This window comes from Glandiceps talaboti, chromosome 1 (assembly GCF_964340395.1).
Source record: "Glandiceps talaboti chromosome 1, keGlaTala1.1, whole genome shotgun sequence".
In the NCBI taxonomy this organism is placed as follows: Eukaryota; Metazoa; Hemichordata; class Enteropneusta; family Spengelidae; genus Glandiceps; species Glandiceps talaboti.
The window spans coordinates 30,710,722-30,735,616 of NC_135549.1; the positions used below are offsets into that span (position 1 = coordinate 30,710,722).

Genomic DNA, 24,895 nt, shown 5'->3' on the forward strand with positions numbered 1-24,895 from the left:
ACATACATACATACATACATACATACATACATACACGCCGTATAGTCATCTCTTGGTCAATATCTTACAGCAGAACAGTTATATCAATATAGTGTGTACATTATAGTCGGTAAAATGAAACGCTAATGTTTACATTGATCTTTCATTCGTATCGCAACACCACCATCAATACACCAGTCATGGAAAGTCAAGAGGGCGTCATTTTGAACCAGACTTACGCTGTGCATTTCGTGGGAATTTTTTTTTTTCATTTTAAAGCTGTCGCTTGCAAAATAGACTTTAGTTAGAAATAATGGAAGTATGGTGAATCACTGACTAATCATGTTCAATCCACGGTATGAAATTGACCTAGTCTACAGTGCCCTTTTTAGGATAGTAAAGTTAAACAAACCACAAAAATGTGATAATGGCCAAAATCCAAAACGTGTCTATATTTAATGTATAACAATTTCAACCATAAAACAATTGGGCATCACAGCGGTTTAAACTTGAATAGTCAAATGGAAAATCATTATTTAATGTACCTTTGTTATGATGTGTAATGCTTTAGGTTAACCGCCTTTCCTGTACAGGTTTTATATCAAGGTAAGCTTGTTGATGTGGTAATTTCTCACTTCTTCTCCAAACTTTTCATCGTACAGAATGCCTGACTCATGTAACACCAACCGATCGTATTTTCTTACAAATTTTCAAAAATGTTGTTTAACAAAAAACACACAAACTAGAATATAGTATCTGGAGTTAGTGAACGCAAACAACTTACAATACTATGTGTATTCATCATGGAAGCACTAAGACATTTATACTCATATACTGCCGTTATCACACACACACACACATGTATTACGTGTATCAATAGTTTTTATGAGTGTCGAATCCAATGACATCCTCAATGTTTAAATTCGTGGTTGCCACTTTTGCCAAATATGTATTAACAGAATCAACGTACTTACAAGTTCATGATATGATGCAACAAAAACCTTTATTTATGGTATTTATGGTAACAAACATTCCTAAAATTCTAACACTATCTTTATAATAATATTTTGAGAGTATATTCACAATGTACTTGTACTCCGGCTGGGCGTTAAATTTCGACTGACAGTTACAAATGAGGGCTATTGACCAATCAGGGAAAAACGTGAAGACCGGGTGTATGAATTTTTTCCTGGGAAGAATATAACACCATTGAATTATTTGCCGGGGTACAAGATAAATGCCATCCTGGAAATAACCGCCTCCTACGTTGGCGTGTATTTACCCGGACGGCATTTATTACAAAGAACTAAGCTATTGCTGTACTCGAATGTCGTGACATGAGACCGCAGCTTTATCTATTTTGTTTCGAGTCAAACTATATACGTAATGTTAATATTGTCAACGGTATGTATTATATTGCCATTACCAAAATAAAGTAACTTGACAAAGGTGAATAGCCATGTTTAACTTATTGAAAAGTTGCGTCCAAATTCTGGTTTTTAACAAAAACCAGGAGCTAGTACACCATGATAGCGTTCGGGGTTAGACATTTCGTACGCATCTTCGGGATAGAAAGCTGGAGGAGCACTGTCCAGGTATTTCCGTGCTGCAGCCCGCAGTTCTTCAACTTTCTCTGGCATGGCAGCAGACAAGTCATTGATTTCCCTTGGATCCGCTGAAATGACAGGTTTTTGTACTATTACACTATTTAATAATTATAACAAACTACAAGCAATTGCAAATGCAAGTAAAAACTGTTACATATTTCTATTCAATACTTTTCATAATGTTTCTATCACTATTCTATCTCTTGAATGGGTAGTGGAAAGTAATATGTATTGAAAGAGACTGAAGCAAGGATACTATGGACTTAAATTTCTGATGGATGACTGATTTGAAAATCAGACTACACTCAAAGGCTTACACACACACACACACACTCTCTGTGTGTCTCTGTCTGTCTGTCTGTCTGTCTGTCTGTCTGTCTGTCTGTCTGTCTGTCCATCCCTAGTTTCCCCCCCCTCGTCCCCCCCCATAACTCAAAAGTGTACACGTAATACATAGATATTGCATTCAAGCATTCAATCTTAAAACCTTGACCATTTTCCATCACCTTCACCTTCAGGGTCAATTAACAAAATCAAGTCATCGTTGCATATCGTGCTATTAACTGTGAGGTCATTGTAATGATTAAATGAATGAATGAATGAATGAATGAATGGATGGATGGATGGATGGATGGATGGATGGATGGATGGATGAATGAATGAATGAATGAATGGATGGATGGATGGATGGATGGATGGATGGATGGATGGATGAATGAATGAATGAATTTAATAAGACTTACTTGCAATGTTGAATAACATGGTAGTATTGAATGGAACTGGAGGTACATCGGGAATATCCGGATTTTCCAAGTCAGATGGGGGGTACCAGTCATCTATATATAAATTTGATATTTTAAATCATTGACTCGAGTGTGTTTTAATTATAAATATTTCTTAAATTTTACTTTTAAATAAAAAGCTAGGTAGAAAATTTGAATTTGATTGTTATAAAAATAGTGTTTTTTTGTGTGTTTTTTTTTACAAACACGTGATATTTGGTGACAATTCTAGATCTAACTTTTGATTATAATTCTAACTTACATGATATTTGATGATAATTCAAATGTTGTACGAAGTTGTTATTGTTTAGACATTATTTCCCAATAGTTTTCCTTCCAAATACACAGGTTATCATGCATAAATAGTTCAAACTTTTTAGCATTAAGCTTTCGATCTGTCTTCGTCGACGATCCTCATCAGAATGGCAAATTCTATTGCCATAACTGACTACTCGACATCAACCGATTGTAGATGGTAGGTAGTTCAAATACCACCGTGTCAGTCACATATAGCATAGGTTTACTGGTACGTTGCAAATCACATAATTGTCATAAGAATTTACTCTTTCTAAACAGCATTCGTTATAAAAAGCCAAGTTTATTGAAGAAGTCTGCATTGATTAGGGGAGCAATTGGTCCCTACCACATATCTCAACCCTGCAATAGTTGTACATATATCGCAGGGCAGCTTTATCAATGGGAATTAGGAGGTTGACATACTATTTCTTAAATGTACGTTTTATTAGAGTAGGTTAGAACTCTTGTTTCAACTATTATATGCTGGTGTGTTATCTGACAATGATAAATAGACTTCATTGAGTAGGGTCGATAACAGTTCTAAAGAAGCATTGTTACCTACCTATTCTATTCACATGGAAATAATTGTTGAAAAATGGAGATACATTCATAAACATCCACACACCATCCATCAATTTATAATCACCGACTCTGATGACAGGAAAAATGTGAACGTAAATATTAACATTGACATAATTCTATCAATTATATCCAATCTGATTAAACTTTGATGTGGTGAATACGGCTCGATTTCTTTATTTATCACAATTTTTGTTGTTGTTTTTTTTCGTTTTTGTTTGTTCCGGGAGTGATCGCCGCCTTCACTCCCCGAACAAAGAAAACGATAAACCAAAGAAATTGTGATAAATAAAGAAATCGAGCCTTATTCACCACATCAGATTTTAATCAGATTGAATAATATCATGATTATTATACCATGAGGGTTAATACAAGAGATGTAAAGCTCTAAGCTGTAGATTTCTACTCTATATATTACTCAACACTTAAACTACTGCTCAGCTGCTTGGTCGCTTTTTCGATTCATAATCCATTGCAAAGTAGTATGGTATAGTATATTCTTATTGTATCGTATTTAATTGTATTGTACTGTATTTTATTGTATTGTATTATGATATATTATATTACATTGCATTGTGTTATATTATTTATCATATCATATCATATCATATCATATAATATATCAAATCATATCATATCATATCATATCATATCATATCTCATATCATATATCATATCATATCATAACATATATCATATCATATAATATCATATCATATTACATTACATTATATTACATTACAATGGGCTATGGCCAGTACTTGAATACTTTACAATTAATGCATTTTTACATTCTATGATTGTATGAAATACATTCTACGGTCGAGTGATGACGGTTCGGAGATAGAGCTTGCACGAAATACAGTTAATACATTTAATACATTTTTTACCTTCTGTGGTTGTAAATTTTTTTTTCAACGAGGAGACGTTCGTGACTTTTACTTTACAAACTACAGCCACTTTCAATTACCAAAAGACTGGCCAACACATGATGACAAAGTCATTAAAAATTAGACTGTCAAAAATCGTTATAAAATTCTACCATAGTTGAATTATAACATAGGCATTCGACAACAAGTTCACTGTGGTGCAACTACATGTATAACAAATGTACGTTTTTACGATGTTGTACGTACGTTAGTTGTTGGCGATGTGTCCAAACGAGTTGTATTTGTTCAATGTTTACACTAATGATAATGATCGTGTTTCATTGCTTATGGCAGTCACACCAAGTCTACTTGATCATGATGCAAGCTAAATGTGCGAAGGTATTTTCAAGTTTCAACGTGATGTACTCTACATGTAGCGTCGTAGTATAGTGTGTTGTTGTTGTTGTTGTTGTTGTTGTTGTTGTTGTTGTTGTTGTTGTTGTTCACATGTTTTGTGCCAGAAAGCGATGTGACTGAGTGTGAATTTTTTATCCACTGTTAAGTTTGATGAATACGTCCGATATTCGACAAATGATAAATCATAAATGAAACCTTGGTATTTCATTACAAAGTCATGGTTTACATGTTCGCATTTAACTACAGCAACATTGGCGGCCCTGAATGAAAATAGTATACTCATTTTTCAGTGCTGTCGTCTGCATCCACCATATGGCCGCCCTATCCGTATAGTCGATCACATGCACAATACTATGGGACGATCATACAATGTCACATAAGCACAATAAACGAACTTCGTTTGGGGTTTTTTCCCGTTTTTTTTGGAGGAGGGTACGGTGTCAGTGCGATCGCTGAATTTCATTTTCGCACTTCTAACCAAATTTCGGACACTTTCATGCCTGTAATGATAACAAAGTTCCGTATTTACTACTGAGATGATAAGTTGATTAAAATTTACTTCTAATGTGATATATAATGTTTCCGGTAGTATTTTAATGTGTTTAGCACCATGATTTTATATTGCATCGATGATCGTAATTATGTGAACGCTACAATTTCATCATGGTTTACATCATCTAAAAACGTGTCGATGTCGCACTTGTGAACGTTCTTTTAGGGAGAATTGTGTTCGTTTATTGTGCTTGTGCGACTTTGTGCGATCATCCCTAAAGTCGTCCATGCCGAACGCTGATATTTGCCCTAGCTAGAATTGTCAACTCAAAACCATCACCTTAGAGTGGCTCAGCATAAGCCTACAGTGTCGTAAAATGCTGGCACAGTGAGGCAGATCTTCTACGTACGATCACAAATCGTACGTACAAGATCTGCCTCACCTACACTTAATTTCCATTCCAAAGTGCAGTTTGTTTTATCGGGTTTTGTAAAAACGTATTGTTGTCATTTCAAAATAAAGGTATAATATAATAGCAATAAGCCATCCCCTGGGGATTGTATACCCTTGGTTTTGACAAGTTGGCTCCATATACGCATGAGCGTCAACTGGTCAAAACCACGGGATATACAATCCCAGATGGTGGTGTATTATATTGTATTATGTTATATTATGTTACAATATCATTATATCTCATAACCTTATGGTGTATCCACGAGAAGGCTCATAATTGTTCAAATTCATCAACATCTCCTTACGTGGAGTGGGTGTTCCTTTTGATAAAGTATCCCAAATGTTGAAACCATCCAGGTTAGGATCTGCAAATGGACAAAAGATACAAACAAATATATAAGAACTACTTAATGTGAATGAGCTCATTGAACAACTATTTATTTTCAGATTTAGGTCCATAAATGCATCCGAATTATTAATATATGTCTCCTAGAATACAATAAACTATGTCATAAGGCTAATTCTCATTTATAGTTGTTAAGTTTAACTCATTTCAGGTTTGAGAGACACTTAGTCATTTGAGTGGCAAACGCTTTTAGTTATGACATCAAATCATAGTATTTCCTGTATTATGATAACATTTACTTGATATTTTAGAAGGTTTAGTGAAAAAACATGTTTATATAGACAAACTATTCGCAATGTTTAAGTTTTTTGGAGGCAAACGTGCTTAGTAATGTACTCATTTTAATTAAATGTAAAATTAGTAGTATAGGGCATGCGTTATAAAAGCTAAGGAAGAACTAGAAATCGGACTAAAGTGGAACTGGACTTCAATTAGTTTTGAACTGAAATTAGGATGGAACTGAAAAAAACTAGTCTACTATCTGAACCCGACTTCCTAGAAGTATCCTTAGCTTAACAAAAATTGGTGGTGTACAAACTCAGTTAATTCCATGTAGAGATCCCAGACTTGTGAATAGAATTGACTGAGTTGGTGTAAATGAGAGTTACTGGTCAAGTGTAAAGTAGACATGGACCATTAGTAACAATAACAAATGAATCAAAGCAGGCTATGTTCATCATCATAAATGACAGATTTTATCAGAAGAAATATAACGTTCCCTCTGAATTAAATTTGCTGTATAGATAATTGTACTGTTTTTAGAATTTGCAATCCTCTGTCAAATATTACTAACACTCACTATTTAAGATATCTTGGGATATAACAATGATATAAAATTAGGTCTTTACCTGGTTTTCCACCAGCCAAGGTGACCAAGGTTGGAAAAAAATCAGTCACGTGAATTAACCTGTGAATGAATACAAACAAACGAGCAGGCGTGAAAAGAATCTACTCTAGAACTTAGTTATGACCTGTTAGCTGTAATATTTTAATGATCAACGTAATATATGAATAATAACTCAACATAGTTCCAAACGAAATTCGGCACATACATACATACATACATACATACATACATACATACATACATACATACATCCAGAAACAAAAAGGCTCGCGCGTGTGTGTCCAAGCACTATATGACTCCTTGAGCTATGAGGGGTGAGATCAATAGTTGAATATGGCCACCGTTCAGAAAAAGTGATGTCACACTAAAAATAAACCTTGTGTATGTTTTCCGTCTCCTATATTACCTGTGGACATGATTTAAAACAAATTGGCAACAACGAAATACGAAAAAGGGTCGCTGGTGGACTTGATTTTGATAATTGACCCAGAAGGTCAAAATCAAAGTCAAAGGTCAATGTCTTAAAAGAAATCTTGTATCTGATAAAAGGGGGTAGATACCTGGATGGAGTGTATGTATCACACTTTTTGAGTTATGTCATAAATGTTGATATTTAACTACAAATACTGCCACCATTTGGTCATATATGCATATGTCGCAAAACAAAATGACGTGTATATGTCCAATATGACATGTCACCTGTGTGACAGGTTTGAAAGAAATCAGATCTAGGTATTGCACGTCTGGGAAATGATTTGTTATGAATGGACAGATAGATGAATGGACGGACGGACAGACAGACAGACAGACAGACAGACAGACAGACAGACAGACAGACAGACAGACAGACAGACAGACAGACAGAACCCATTGTAGTTGTGATCCCTTCGGGGGAATAAAACTAAATTTTAGTGAGGCCTCAGCCCCCACACCCATCCCACACCCATTCTAACTAAATTGGACAAAATTGAAAATCGTTTCAGACAGAAAATCAGTATGTAGTAGTATATATGTAGTGCTTTGAATACAAAGCCAGAATGTAGTAGTATGTAGTGCTATGAATACAAAGCCAGCATGTAGTATGTAGTGCTATGAATACAAAGCCAGTATGTAGTGATATGTAGTGCTATGAATACAAAGCAAGTATGTAGTAGTATGTAGTGCTATGAATACAAAGCCAGTATGTAGCAATATGTAGTGCTATGAATACAAAGCCAATATGTAGTAGTATGTAGTGCTATGAATACAAAGCCTGTATGTAGTGCTAGGATACAAAGCCAGTATGTAGTAGTATGTAGTGCTGTGAATACAAAGCCAGTATGTAGTAGTATGTAGTGCTATGAATACAAAGCCAGTATGTAGTAGTATGTAGTGCTATGAAAACAAAGCCAGTATGTAGTAGTATGTAGTGCTATGAATACAAAGCCAGTATGTAGTAGTATGTAGTACTGTGAATACAAAGCCAGTATGTAGTAGTATGTAGTACTGTGAATACAAAGCCAGTATGTAGTAGTATGTAGTGCTATGAATACAAAGCTAGTATGTAGTAATAAGTAGTGCTATCAATACAAAGCCAGTATGTAGTAGTATGTAGTGCTATGAATACAAAGCCAGTATGTAGTAGTATGTAGTGCTATGAATACAAAGTCAGTATGTAGTAGTATGTAGTGCTATGAATACAAAGCCAGTATGTAGTAGCATGTAGTGCTATGAATATAAAGCCAGTATGTAGTAGTATGTAGTGCCATGATACAAATTTAATAATTTGATGTACTTATGTAAAGTATCAATTCAAATACGTTGGGATATATAGTATGACAGACAGACAGTTCAATCAAAACAGATGATAATTCAGTTAAACTAACAGAGGCATGATAATCCTGAGCTGATAGAAAAAACAAGATACCTCTACTACGAAGGTCAGTTAAGTTATTAACTTACTCATTATTGACGTAACCTGTGGATTCCAACATGTTTCCATGGATGAATGATACCGCTCTGAGAGCCCCTTCAAACGTAGATCCAGCACCACCACGGAGAGGCCAACTTCGGCCGTGAGTTGGAAAGTTGCCATGCTAGTTGAATTAAACAAACATCAAAAATATTGACATGAAAACCGTATTGTTACCTTTTCTACCCATCTGTATATAATAACTTTGGTTTTCGCTTCAAAGTGTTTCTGAGATCTGTCCCCCTTACACTATTTCTTTATCGGTATATATTATCCTCCCATTTCTTTACTGCCGTAACTCCCTGTCCCTTTTTCTATCATATTGGAAATCGTTAACCTCTTTTGTCAAAACATTCCAACAGTAAAGGAAGGAAGATGGCTCAGGAATCAGCTTATCTATTGGAACACAAATATAATTTGTTCAACAATGGTAAATTAGCTTGTGGTTATGACACAATTTGTTAAGCTTACATTGGAAATGATGAAATGATGCAATTATACGAAATGCATACAACAAATTTCCTTTAAAAATGGTTTGCGCAATGATCGATATTATCTGTGAGACTGTCTAACTCTACAGGTCTGGAAGATCTACCATAATTATGTGCAAAGAAGTATCCTTTACTAGTTTGTTAGAAGTTTGTTAAAGTTCTGCAATTCGGTCGTTCATACGAATTAGAGTCTCTTAGACTACACAACATACTGAGCTTAGCTAGAATGCTGATGGAACTTGTTCATCGAGGAGACTCCAATGTTTCAAAAGATACATTGCATGGACTTTCTCAAACATTAACAATTAAAAATAACTTACATCATTTAAGTAAATAAATAATGTATCATCCCACATATCTTTTGCCTTCAGAGCATCAGTTACATTTCCAACTGCTTCATCAAGCATTGACATCATTCCTGTAAGGTCAAATGTTACAGACGGATAAGTACATTGAAGCAATTATTTCCGTTCTTGCTGTTGTTGTTGGGGAGACGCTTATTCTTGCTGCATATTTACTTATTGCATCAGTTGTTATTGGCAGAATTAGAAGTCAAAGCTGGTATTTAGGCGTAAAACATAAACACAATAACCACAGCCCCCAATTTGTCTCCTAATGTGAAATTCATTTTTCTCCTCATTTTACAATCTTTGTGATACTATTTTCAGTGGTCCGGAAATGCTACTGTGAATAGAATTAGTATTTCCACTCAACTGTATACATCCATAAGGAAGATAAATGCGAACGTGTTCAAAACTGAGGCAACAGCAAGATTAAAATTTTGCAATTGAGAAATTGGTTAAAATATAACTGCTGGCAAGTTATTTCTGGCTAGTAATCCAATGATATAACACGTTACCTATATATATGCCTACCATATATATGCTTACCTGCTCTCATCCATGCCCTAGAGACATTGGAGAACTACGAAGCTTCACAGAGCATTATACACACTATTACCAATGACATTCCAGGGACCAATTCATATGCACATATTGGACGACTTATTATCATCATACCAAGTTACAATAATGGTTAAAGACATGAATTCGTCGATTATAGTACTCTAGCGTGGTGGTCACGGTGTCTCCAAAATAGACTAGACTTACCTCGTTGAACGCGAAGATCTGGATCTTCTGTAGTCGACGTATACAAATCCTTAAATCTATCGGGTACCTGTTAAATCAGAAATAATTGTAATTTAAGATCTTGATGATGATGATGATGATGATGATGGTGGTGGTGGTGGTGGTGGTAGTGATGGTGGTGGTAGTGATGGTGATGATGATGATAACATACAGAGTACATAACTTATCACGTAGATTTCTTTCTGATACATTGGTTTGTCCTCTAGAAATTCAGCTTAAATGTTTCACCTACATGACGTTTTGATAAAAGAGATGTATACGTTAAATATTGGAAGCACAGCACATAAAGTATCACACAAATTGTACAAATACACTTACCATGTATGGAACATGGGTTAACATGGATGCGTAATACAGAAACAAGGGTCTTTTTCCATTGTGTCGATTGATAACATCCACCGCCCTCTCATTTATCATTTCCTGAATAAACGATATAAATGAAATGTAGTTAAGAAATATTGTAGGAAACATATTGTATGTATGTATGTATGTATGTATGTATGTAGGCAGTAATATTTTCTTTCTGATTTAGTCTATGACGCACATCCTCTCTCTCTCTCTCTCTCTCTCTCTCTCTCTCTCTCTCTCTCTCTCTCTCTCTCTCTCTCTCTCTCTCTCTCTCTCTCTCTCTCTCTCGCCCTTTCATCCATAATCAATTCTGCAACATTTCCATAAACATGTTTCAAAATTATAACCATGGAATAGTTATATCCATATTTTATAGCACAGCATATCGTTTTAAGGTCAATATTCCGTTTCATAAGTTATGACTATAATGTTCCAGATAGAGAACATAATGTATGATAACAAAAGACTTCATAAGTCTTTTTCACAGTGTTCTTTGAGACCCACACCAGGTCATTACAGTGTATTTCCTTGTCATACTGACACGGCTTACGACATAACCATACATGTTTCATAACAATCTATAAATAAAGAATGTCCAATAAAATGGTATATATACCGATACATGGCGTCCTGCTTGATTCAACACTATGCCTGTATTGTCGTAAAGTGCTGGATACTGTCCAGTAGTACCATTTTCATCAGCTGGATAAAATATAAAAGATAATTTTCTTCATAAATATGTTTACATCTGGTTGTTAAATGTCATATTACAGTCTATAATACTATAAACAGGTACGTACGTACCAAAGGCAGAACTATTAGAAATGTAGACAAATTGTGATATGAAGAGTTGTATTAACGGCATTTTAATGACGGAGTCTCCCATATATTTATGCATTTTGTGTATTGAGATGCCCCGAGGAATGATATACAAGTTTCATAGATTCCAGATAAACAGTGTACAAAAGAAACAAATTTGTACCAAATGTAATATGTGCTCTCCGTATTACGAGCTCTTAAATGACAATAGTCAATTACATTCAAATAATTTTATAGTAACAGCATTACAGTAAGACGCCTTTTATTTTACATAATATTATAATAATTACAACCTTTACTTATACATGACAGTTCTGTAAAATTTCAATAATTTGTCTCACAAGATGTTCAGTGAGGGACCCCATGGGTGCAGTGTTAATGCAAGGAAAAACCGTGTCGTTTGGAAGAGACAAGCTGATATGTCTTACTTGCAGCATGGACAATTTCACCAGGGCTAGTAATAAGAGGCCCGGTAGTTTACTCACTCGTCCACCGACAACCTGATACAAAGTGATGCATCAAACCTATGCACAGGTTGGGGGAGGGGCTATTTTGGGAAAATGCAATCTTTACTGGATGGGCCACTTTGGCTGCAGTCATCGAAGCTGGGGGTGGGGTAAATGTTCGTTGTTCGCAGTCAAAGCACCGCCACCCAATCCGCAGCCAGGTGACATATATCGGTCCCTTACTTACTCCATGGATAGGTGTGATCGTAATATTCCACACGGGACTGCAGGGATCCATAAAAAGAGTCAAATCCACGATGCAGAGGTGTATAATCCCAATTGCATGCACCAAGGTGCCACCTGTGTATATATTTACATCGATTAATTTCACAGTAATAGTTATAGATTATATATTTACCATTGGGCATATGCTTTAAAGTTAAGACCCTAATGGAAATTATAGTCGTTAGTATCATCGAACAACCTTGCAAATAATGACTGCCGTTAATTCCTATATATGTATCAATGACTTCATTTATCCATCCATTTTCAGAGGTTTTGGTTGTGATATACATGTTTTGGGGAAGTTTCAACTTGTCATGATGTCGGAAAGGGAATCTTAAGTAACATAACTTTCAACAACTATTTGTCAGATCTATTCTTTTGAACTCAACACTGAAAGAAATAGTTTTATTACGGTGAAATTAGTTTGCATGCAGTCAATCACTTTATGGATGTTAGGCTGCGTTCACAAAAGCTTGGGGGGGGGGGTCGGGATTTTTTTTTAAGCACCCCCTTGCCATAGCCCAATTTTTTTAAGTACCCCCCCCCCCAGTACCTGGATCTAAACTGTAGAAGTACCCCCCCCGTCCTCCATTTTAAAAGCAGATAAAATGATCATACAATACATACATACATACATACATACATACATACATACATACATACATACATACATACATACATGCATGCACACACATACATACACACACACATACCTACCTACCTACCTACCTACCTACCTACCTACATACATACATACATACATACATACATACATACATACCGGTATATACTGATCACATTACCATCCAAGTACCCTGCCTGTAAAAAAAATGTCTACGAAGACATTTTCTTTGCAAAAATTAAAACAATGTGTTTTACTCTTCTGTCCCTTTGGCACGTACTGAGATATTTCGGAACTTTTTCAAACATGCCAGTGTCCTTTTTTAGCTCAAGTGTTTTTGAAGTGGGCATATGATAATTTTTTAATTGATAGCAACATGTCTTTAGATATTCACGTTTGTGGGGATACATGGACTTGGAGACTCCTAGTTTTTATCTGAAGACAAAACCTCTCTAATACACCTAAAAGAAAATTATTGCCATTACTTGATTAATAGGCTACATGTAATTGTTGTTACATGATCACTGAAGTATTTGATTTCTGTGCAGCAGTGTATTATTTCCTTGATGTGTTGCAGTTGAATGTCTTCTTAATTACAGTTGCAAATGTTGATGCACATGCTATTTAAAAATAGTTTTGTACTTGGAATGTACTAGTTCAGTATCCTAATTGTACAGTAAAATGACAATTTGTCAAGGAGAGAATGACATTATATAACAGTATGAAATGCAGTCTTGCTCTTGTTTGATTTAGTTGAATATACTGTCAAGAGAAAGTAAATGTATAACTCAAACAAGCCAAGCCACATTTTCAAGTCACAGAATATTGTATCCAGTGGTATATTGGTATTGATATTTACATAGTACATGCACTATATCTGTGTATCGTCTTCTTTCGATGTTTTTTGCAAAACCCTTAAGTGTGTTCATTTACATTTTTGACTTCCATGTGGTAGCTCTCCTTCCAGATTTTGTGTATATGAAAATGTCATTTTCACCCATCATCACTGTTATCATCGTCATCAGAACCAATCTCTCCTTCAACTACATCTGAGTTTGAACTATCTGTATCATCATTCTCACTGTCGTTATCATTGTCTTCAAATGACACATCACTCTCACTACCTTTATATTGATAATAATGGCATCTTACAGCTTCAACTTTATCTTTCTTGCGCATTCCTGCTACAGTTTGTTAAGTTCTTTCACTTTTAATTTGGCAATGCCACCATTTTTCAGTCATAATTCTCAAAAAAAAAATTTCAGCACGCTGCTGCCTTTCCTCTTTTTTTCTTTCCCTCACTGAAGCAAGTGTTTTCTGTTGTTCTAAATGAATGACGGCTGCCTTTAATATGTCTTGCTTAACACAAAGTGTCTTGCAACATTTTTACTTGACACTGGCTGCTTATTGAATAAGTGCTTTACTTGTGCACGGGGTGAAAATCATCTGATGATCTTTCACTTCCATCATCTCTTCTTGGTGGTGTTGAGAAAACATCCATGTTGGTAGTGACTTTGTTTTGGAGGATCTGGCATGGGTCGTGGGATTCTTGACATGATAGGTCCAGTCCATCCACCTGCCCTTGAGGACATTCTACTTTGACAGCACGCTGAGATATACTTTTGTTTTAAAAAAAACTTCTGAGTTTTCTTTAATATATAAAATGTTGCATCCATATTTATCGTCAATGCTATGTGCTAACATCAGTTTACAATAGTTAGATATCACTTAGGAACAATGAAAGGATGGTCATATCAAACAAAATATTTTCAGTATTAAAAGTGGAAAGGGAAATTTGAAACATACAATACCGTATAGCTTATATGTGTGGTGAAAAGAGCAGATGATTATGACATTTATTCCTTTGTGTTGTGATAGTGCATGCAATCATTGGAATCGGGGGGATTTTGCTCTAAATGTATTTTGACATGTTTGCTGAAACTGATTTTTGCACATAGCAGAGGAAATGGCTAATTGATAGAACTCTGGTGCTGGATATGTTCAACTGTGAAACTACTTTCTACACACTTAAGATACTGGTATTTTTTGGACCAAAAACAACAAGTGCCATTAAACTCTCAAATTGATGCATGACGTCATACATGCAATTTGAAGGATTTTAAAATTAGACATTTGTTTGGCACATGTATTAATTTGTTAACAACTTTCGTGTTTTTGTTGTTGTTATCGTTGAAAAAGGTTGACCAACTATTAAAAGGTTAATATTCCCATGTATGAGGAGTCGTCATGAAGTCAATTTATTCTTTAGGTATCCTCCCATGACCCACATTATTTTTTCAGATACCCCCTAAAACTGTGCATATTTCTTCGAATACCCCCTCCCCCTTCAAATCCCCCCCTACAAGTTTTTGTGAAAGCGGCCTTAGCGATTTACACAGGGAAACGCCACTATGAGGCCCCTTTGTCTTGTACACGTATTTCTGTAACCTTAAAAACATGATCACCATGACGCTAGACTTACTTTCCAACCATATGAGTTGCATATCCCAACGGTTTCAATGCTTCGGCTAATGTTGTAAAATTACGTCTCAGATAGGATGGTTTTTGTGGGCCAATAGTAATATGCTGGAAGACACAATAGAATGCAACGTAATAGAGAGAAAATTATGTTATTTTTTCAAACATGAAAGCTATATATGATTATTAAGCATTCAATGGAAAGAGGTTCACTGACTGACTGACTGACTGACTGACATGACGGGTTGGTTGGTTGGTTGGTTGGTTGGTTGATTGATTGATTGATTGATTGATTGATTGATTGATTGATTGATTGATTAATTGATTGATCACTATATCATCCAGGCTGCAGGATCTTAGTGCAATTATTATTTCAAATTTGTAGAATCACATGCGAAATTATGAAAACAATATCGCCATAGATTGTACTGATAATTGCCATTCAATGATATTCAACAAAAATAGGTCAGCATAGTGAGTAGTGGAAAGGTGCTCGGCAGGCATGAATCTACAAGTAGCATTTATTTCAATTTTTTGAAAACATGTTTTACGTATATGATCCGACCAGAAAATAAGCTGAATTATTAAATGTAAGGATCAATTATTGTTAATGTTTCAACGTTTCTGGATGACTTGCCGAAATGCGGCAACGCTGTCTGGCTGTTACGCCACGGGTTTCATTACAACAGTTTGTTATTTTTTTCTGTCAAAATATAAAATTTAGCATATTGATTTTGGGTTTAGGGACAGACGCGAGAGGCCTGATTTTCAATGGGTAGGATATGTACCATATATCACCTTGCTGAACCCATAAAGTCATAGTGTCTGTAGATACAAAACAGCGTTCTACTTACGGTAAGTCCAGCTCTATGTGCATAATAGCCCGTTAGAAGTGACGCACGAGTCCTGCAGAGGGAATACAAAATATGCAATGGTGTTGTTACACACAAGTATTTACTATTTAATGAAATATGATGCAGATGCCGTTAATTTGTTATATATAAGTTATTAATAAGCAGTCTGCCGATGAGTTTGTTAAATGTTTGTTTGTTTGTTTGTTTGTTTGTTTGTTTGTTTGTTTGGTTGGTAAATGAAACGTATGTGTGTATTTAAGAGGAGATATTGTTTTCTATGCTATGTAGTTCCGGCAAGCTTAGCGTAGTGTCTGTGTTTAGAATCGTACGGTAGTTAAACTGTTATTATTGGCAGGTTTGATTCACAGCATAAATCTAGTGAGAAAAAAAATGTAATTTTTGATTTTTTAAAAAATACCACAGAGTGCATTTTAAGAAAAAGCAATTAAATAACCTCTCAATGAACAAATGTGAACAGCCTCGTCCATAGGCAAACACACACCACACAAACTTCGAGAGCTTAAAGCGAGATGTAGTCGAAAAGATCACCATACTCATCTAATAAATCCCCCCCCCCCCACGTCATACAAAATAAAAGATACCATATCCCAAAAGACAAATATGAATAGTCCACGTTATAAGAACAAGCAAACCAAACAGCAAAGCAAACTCATGTGGGTTTTTTAAAAGTTTGGACCACATTTTTCCCAAATTACTTTCAAAAAGAGAAAATATATGATAGGAATGAACACATCTAAATAGCTTCACCCCTTGGAACATATTCACCAAATATCAAAAATAATAACTGAAAAAATGGTTTCAAAGAAGAAGTCATAATATTAGATTTAGCCAAATCTTTTCCCAAACTTCGTATAAATTAGAAAATAAAAGACGCCCCTTTCAATGATTGGTCTCAATGTCCTAGTAACATAATAAGCTTAAACTACAAATAACAAAGCAAACCAATGAAAGGTTTCAAAGAAAACGTTTATGGACGGACACATGTTCTCCATCTACTTAACCCAAGTTATCGCATGATAGCAGAGCTAAAATAGCCTATTGTACGTAACAATATATGGAAATGTAAATCAAAGATACTCACGGGGTGCACAGTGTCTGGACATAAGTCTGATTCAGAAGAACGCCCTCTTTGGCTAGACTTTCCAATACAGGTGTCTGCATGATGGGGTTGTGCCACGAATAATCACCCCAACCTAAAATAAGATATAAAACTGTAATGTGGTCGTACGCTGCATATATATATTTTTTTCTTTTTGAATATTGTGTTTACAAAAAAGAATTTGACTAAACATCAAGAATTTCGTGGTTTTGTCAGGCATCATGTAATATTCCAAGGTATATCTTGGTCTGATCATGATTTCTTGTACTCTTTTTCTGTCCGCTGTTGCCCAGTAAAATACAGCTATCGTCCAAGTTACATATGCTTTGGGATCCACACATAATGGAACATTTACTAAGCAAAACGAGACAGAACGAAAGTGGTACGACAGAACAGATAACACAAAGATAAATATTGCATTACCCATGATGCTTGAAAAATAAGCAAATTCTTTGCATATTAATGACATTTTAGTGTTAAACTCTTTATTTGGAAACATCCCAAAACATATAATCCACAGGAGATGTGTAGCTTGAGCTTGAGCTTAATATAAAACTAAACATTTTTAAACATGTATTCTATTTTGATGTAACTCATTGTACATCAGAAGTAAAATACTGATGTGAAGCATGTGGGTAATATGACGGGTAATGACGCAACCACTCTTTTAGGAGAAACACTTTAACGACAAAAACATGAATACAGGAAATGTACGTCTTGTTGGATGCTGAGGATGTCAACTAACAGATTTAAACCCAATTATCACAGATTGTAGGTTTGAAATTCATGATCAGATGATGGAAATGTTAATAATTGATTTAATATGAACACAAGAATTACAAATTTGATAGCAAAATAATGAACATACCATTGCTGCACGACATAATCAGCACAATGTGTGGTTTCTTCATTTCCACTTCTGTAGATAACAAGAAAAAATAGGGAAAAACCATCATTTTTAATCAAATGTATGGGCAGATGTTGTTGACGAAGAAAGTTCAATGACTGGTAGCTACTTGAGTGTTATGATAACTAGTATGCTATGACATCATCCTCGACAGGTTTCTGCCCGATAACTAATAATCATTTATTACAAATGAGTTATTCGTCTGCTAATTTAGAAACACGCAAGAGACACCATTTGTGTACGTTTGTCAAGCAAAGGTTTTCGAGGTCAGATACTATTTCGCCAGGGCTGTCATATTAGTGTCTACAACCGCAATTTGCTGTACATGTCATATCATATCTAAGTTTAGTTAAGTCATCAGATTCAATTCACTAAACGTAGGTGCTTTTTGGAAGATTCACCATTAAAGCTAGTCATTATCAACAAACATAAGGCATGAATTGTAGTGGCAAAAAAAATGTTCGCATATGTCTTTACACAAACCATTATAAATGTGTTAGGTATGTCTGTCCGTCTGCTTTCTATAATACGTATTCGACAGTTACAGTTACAGTTACAGTTACAGTTACAGTTACGATAATTCAAATTCGCCAACTACCTTCACAAGATTCCTGGCTACCACTGTCAGATGCACTTCCCTCTACAGCTTTTGGGCGAAGAAAGAAAGGGTTTGTTATCGCTTTTCTGTAAGTGTCATGCGACAGACGATTTATAAAAGACCACGATATTCACTAATTAAAGATACGACGAAAAATAAAGTGACGTTGCCGTATAGTGCATATGCATCACCCAAATAACGCAGCTGTCATTACGACTTGAAGGGGAACGCCACTCCATGAAATAAAGGTATTTTCATAATCTATAGGTTCCAGATAGAGAATCATTGCATGATGATACAACCCCTATTTTGAGCGACATTTCTGGTTCGGAATATGACATCGACGTCATCGGCATTCGGGATTTTTGCTGTGGACCACATTGCCTCTTGGCAGTCAGCAGAAATGTTTAGAGATTATAACCGTCAAGTGAAAATATCACGAATATCCCACTGCATAAGGGTTTCTGCAGACTCATGTGACGCAATGTGGTCAATAACATGTCATGTCATGTCATGCAATATAATCATGAAGTGACTCTAGAACTCAAACTTTATGACAATGCCTTTATTTCCTAAAGTGACAGTCCCCTTCAATACATATTCATATCTAAGCAATATACTTTAAAGAAAACTACCCCAGTGTCAACATTTGGGGACAAAAACTTGTCTAGAGCTGTTGAATAGTGTTTGTGTGATTTTATTTTCATTTAAAAGTCATCTCTTGTATGAATATAGTCATTGTATTGTTCGCGCTCACACCAGGTTTCATTTCTGTCAATAGCAAGTATGTGTCACTGGCTAGAGTACAAGTGTAGTAGGTACATGTTAATATGCAGCAAAATTTAATTCCTACAAACGTATAAACTCAGAGTACGGGTGTGCCTTTTGTCGATTGAGGGAATGCATGAGAGGAAAATGAATCTCTACACTTAATTACATCAACTCCAACCTTATTATAGAAGAAACAGAAAAAAACACCATTCTCAGGCTATCTCTTGTATTATTGACGTACAGAACAGAAATGTACAAGGCTTAATAATTAAAACAGTTACTTACACTTTACAGCAAAACCAAGAAAAGTTGATAGGCCAACAAGACAAGACAATAACAATATAGTATGTATCGTCATGGTTTTAGATTCTCTGACTATCAATAGATGCCCGTGAAACTACAACACCTGCAAACTAATGGAAAAATAATCATTTCATAATTTTTGATAAATTATACCTTTGAGATTCCACACCGAAGGGAAAAGTTCAGATCTGGACTGTAGTAGTATTTTGAGCAAATATAAGGTAAAAACTATAATATTATTGCTAAGCGGAATATAAACTTCAATTAAAAGATTCGTGTTCTATTAAGTCAATTCTGTGCAGACTGATATCATGCCATGAAAACCAAATCATTTTGCAGTCTTTTGTTTACTTTGGTACTTAAGGTCTGGACACACTTCTACATTTTATATTTCGGAGATATTGTGCCATTCAAGAAACCCCCTGATAATTCCAGTCATACATTACACTTATTACTTTGACATTCATGTAACATAGCGGCTTGACCCGCAACTATAAACGCATCATTTTCATACAGTCTTTAGTTATTGGTTTAGATTGTGTCGAGTTGTATGGACTATTATACACATGTTGAATGATCGCCGCGAGGACAACAGAATACATGTATGTCTGTTTCGTCGAGGGACTGTGGGACACCCCACACACTGTTTCCCGATTGAGAAGCCTCGAGTGAAACAGTCTGTGTGTGTGTGTGGGGGGGGGGGGGTAACCCACAGGCCCAAGGGAAACTGATGTATTATGTTGCAGGAACATGATCAGTCAATATGTGTTTTGTAACACACCTACTACATTCTCACTCTCTCAGAACCATACGGTTAAGACATGACGACAGTGGACCATAGTTCAGAAATCAACACAGGAACATGGACCACCGTGCTTCTTTAATAATTACCTAATGTGTTCATTCCAGTCATGATGGAGTCATGATGGGTGAATGGTTAGCGTGACCGGCTTGGAATCTACAGGTTGCAAGTTCCAGCCCCGTCGCTGCCTGCTATTTGTTTCTGAGTGGCTAAAGTCCTTGGGAAAGATGTGAACCACGTCTGTGCCTTAGTCAACCCAGCTGTATAATTGGGGACCTGGTAGGATGTAGGTTGCAATGTGAAGGCTTTAATCCTATTCGCTTAAATGGCTGCAATGGATTGTATGCTCCCCGGAGGAAGACTAAAGGGCCGTTGTGCCGTTCTGATCCGAGCCAGGGGTAATAATTGTAAAGCGCTTTGAGCACGGAGTGGGAAAGCGCTATATAAGAACCCAACATTATTGTTATTATTAGTAAATCCTTTTCCGGTACAAGGGTGGCAAATTTGTAAATTTGTCTTCAGAATTTAAAAACAATAAGTGTGTCTATGCTTGTGTGACTCTCAGAGCCAACAGAAGACCATGTTTGTTTGTTTGTTTTGAAAACATGTACATATGCGCATGACATCATCAGTGAACAGTTGATAGTGCTGTTGTACACACAACAGCACTAGCAAATGTTGACCCGTAAATGTCATTTGCAGTCTATAGCACATTGCCGCAGTCTTATCGCCCTTTCCACAAGGCAGGCTGATAAACCCGGACCGATGGCGTCACAGCAGTCTACTTAACAGCACGAGGGTGAGGGAGGGAATATCTCATCTACTATTGTCCATCGAAAGGAAGGCAGTAAGTGTACATGTTGTATAACACATCATTATTCTCAGGCACTGGTGGAACTCCAGTGCAGCATGAAAAGTACCCTATGGAAAATAGACAACGACTAGTGCCCTGGTCTGATCACATTAGTAGTGTATATTTCCTGTGTTGTGATTTGTCAGTCTAGCTGTTATGTAGCAACTATTGCTCTTAGCTCTGAATCTCACAAAATAGTTGCTGTATAAGCAGTTTAATAGGCGTCTACTAGTGTCGTCATAAGCAATAAATGACTATACTATTCAACATACATGTATATCCACATTATTTTAGGTATCGTCCCAAGGATCCCTTGAATTTGAAGTTCCACATAGGTTCACATATATATCTTAAACCGGGGTGAATAAGGGGATCGTGATCAATTAATTATGTTGGTAGTTTTTTACCTCCAGTAGGGCTACGGGAGGTATTAAAGGGGGATGTCTGTCTGTGTCACCATTTTCTTAAAAACGGAAATCTGTTCATGTTAATAGGGAAATTTGCATATCAATGAAATCAACTAATTAAACAATATCTTAAGACGGCATACTTCAATTTCAATGTAATTTAGTTTATTCGTTAAACATAACAAATTGTGTATGTATAAAATTAGTTGATGTACCTTACAGTGTTAATGAATAATTTGCATGATTAATGGTTTTCGGTAATTAGGATATATCATAAGAATGCATACTTGAATTTCAATATAATTTAGTACATACGTTAACCATAACAAAGCGGATATGTCCTATAAAAGTTGTCGATATAGCTTACAGTTTTCACGAAAAAATTGCATAATTAATGATTTAGGTAACTAGGCTGTATCTTAATAATTCAAGCTTCAAATTTCGTAAAGTGTGGTACATATATCAACCATAATAATACGCACCTGTCCTATGACGTTTGTTGCTACAACTTTTACCTTTAATAAGTATTTTGAACAATGAATGATATTCAGTAATTAAGCAGTATCATGCACTCTTCAAATTCCGTACAATTTGGCACATGCATACTAAGAAAGCACACTTGTCCAAAAACAAAGCCTGTTACCATTTTTTTTTTAGTTTAATGAGTTATTTGCATAATTAGTGACTCCCTTACGGGAGGCATTCAGTTTAAATCTGGTTATATTTTACACTTTGTGCTCGAAGCGCTTTACAATTATTACCCTTGGCTCGGATCTATAGCGACACAACGGCCCTTTATACTTCCTCAACTCCTTGGGGAGCATACAATCCACTTCAGCCTTGTTAAGCGCATATGATTTCAACATTCACATTGCCACCTCTATCCTACCAGGTCCCCAATTATACAGCTGGGTTGACTGAGGCACAGTCGTGGTTCAAATTTTGCCCAAGGACTTTAGCCACTCAGAAACAAACGGCATCAATGAGACTCGAACCTGCAACAGACATATCTTGAGTTTATTGGACATCTTAATCTCAGCTGTGTATTGCAAAAATTCGAATGTGTCGTTAGCAAAGCAATGCATTATAGATCCTTATCGGCAATAATGTGCCTCTTTAGAAATTTATGCGTGTACCTACTTGAATGGCGTCTAAGATCTCACTGTGCCAGAACGTTTACGAGGGTTTGAGTTCTATTAAATGATTTACAATTAGGTGAAAATAACAGGCATAACATAACGCCAAAAAAAGGTTTTGTTTCCCGTCCTCGCGCGCGTCATTCCAAACCATGCGCATCGTACGTTTTTATTCTGTTTCCCCCTCACTGATCTACCACAGGCAACTGACAACGTACGAAGTATTTCAACTGTAAAAAAATTCAGTGATTGTATTAGTATATTTAAAGGGTAATTAAAGTACTAGTAATTTGATGGTACCTCTATACATTTCGTCTGAATACATTGGAATATAGCGTATCATGGAGAAGGTATGCAGATTGTACAAGGACTTATGTAAAGGTATTCTAAGTTCTGGGGATCGATTTATTCTGCCCGAACAGTACGAACTATGCCGTATTGAGGCTTTGGTGTCACGTGTATATGACGGAAATTTCCAGAGTGTCCCCCTACAAGCAAAACTGGAAGACATAGTGGAATTTGGCAAGTACTTAAAGATCGTTTTGATCGAAGACTGTGACAAAGTGTTACAGCAACCTGTTAAAGATGCCTTCCATGTTCTGATGACTCAAAGACATTCAAAAGTGTGGCTTAAATTTCATAATTTGGATCGCCCAAACAGATGTTTTTAACTCCACAATGCCATTATCAGGTGGTTGCAAGATCGCAACTTGGGATGGCAAAAGCAGTAATAATCCTTGGGAGAACAGTTTGCCAGCGTTCTTGGGGAATGTTTATGGTTGATCGATCCACCAGTTGTGTGTTTCCATACCCCCCCCCCCCCCACTAAAAAAAAAGAAAAAAAAGAACCGCATCACCGCATCATTTTTGAAATTACCTTAGGACGGGAAACAAAACTTTTTTGGGGGCCTAAGTGCTTAATAGACCTCGACCTTCCAGAAGACCTCACATTATACCCCTGGAATGTACACTAAGCCAGTCTGGTATATAAAAGTTTCAAGAGTCCGTGGACATTTTATGCGTTGACCGCTCTGGATGCAACTTAGAAACGTTAACACTGTAATGGCAGGATGTTCTGAATTAGCAGTGAGGTGATTGGTAATGTCAAATACAACCCTGCCTTTTACATACATGTATAATACAACACCTAACAGGAGTGGTCGGGGGTGGGTGTTTCTCCGTGTGTAAAAGCCTAGAAATAAAGGTCCCCAGCAAAAAGAAACGGCGTGAATGCGTGCGTGATATACGTGATATGTCTACGTATGGAGTGGGGGCCATTTTGGAAAATGACAATTTCAGGGTATAACAGATGTTAGGCTGTTGAACGTCTGCTCGGACCCCCCCCCCCCCAGTATATCAATTAACGTGGAAGATCCTGAAAATCCTGGATATGGCAGTAAATCGACAAGTTGTAGAGGTAAAAAATAGCGTGTTTCAAATTAGCCTGGTCACTATCGTACCAAGAACAGGAATGACCTCAAAACAAACCTAGCTGTATCTTTTGTCAGTTTACTTACTTGATCGAGATGGTAACCCTTCTCAACCAAGTTGTTTCTGAAACCAGTCGCCACCCAATTGCAATGTGTTTACATAAGGTAATTTCTATAATTAGTTAGTGAAGCCATAGTGTCTCTCGAATTGACTGGATACAAGTAAAAGGTGAAATCATAGGGCTGTTATACTAATATAAATGCGAATTCAGCAGAATTATAAAACACATACTATATGATTTCATTAATGATTTTTGCACCCATGATTAACTAATCACAATATGTCAATGCCTAGTTACCTTGTCCGTCAACCATTTATTAAGCTATCATGGTTAAA

At 36.1% G+C, this 24,895-nt stretch overlaps 1 protein-coding gene and 1 long non-coding RNA gene across 2 annotated transcripts; both read right to left on the bottom strand.

Moving 5' to 3' along the window:
• Positions 1-1,441: 1,441 nt before the first annotated feature.
• Positions 1,442-2,420, bottom strand: LOC144443100 (uncharacterized). Its single transcript, XR_013481668.1, has 2 exons — positions 2,330-2,420; positions 1,442-1,654 (listed from the first exon to the last, which is right to left on the bottom strand). It is a non-coding gene; the product is annotated as an uncharacterized LOC144443100 (long non-coding RNA).
• A 3,296-nt stretch (positions 2,421-5,716) lies between these two features.
• Positions 5,717-20,783, bottom strand: LOC144435729 (arylsulfatase B-like). Its single transcript, XM_078124342.1, has 15 exons — positions 20,762-20,783; positions 18,160-18,210; positions 17,274-17,385; positions 16,172-16,223; positions 15,322-15,425; positions 14,264-14,458; positions 13,837-13,959; positions 12,180-12,292; positions 11,284-11,369; positions 10,638-10,739; positions 10,281-10,347; positions 9,492-9,589; positions 8,671-8,804; positions 6,731-6,789; positions 5,717-5,841 (listed from the first exon to the last, which is right to left on the bottom strand). Exons 1-15 carry the CDS (start codon positions 20,781-20,783, stop codon positions 5,717-5,719), a joined length of 1,443 nt encoding a protein of 480 aa, XP_077980468.1.
• Between the last annotated feature and the right edge of the window lie 4,112 nt (positions 20,784-24,895).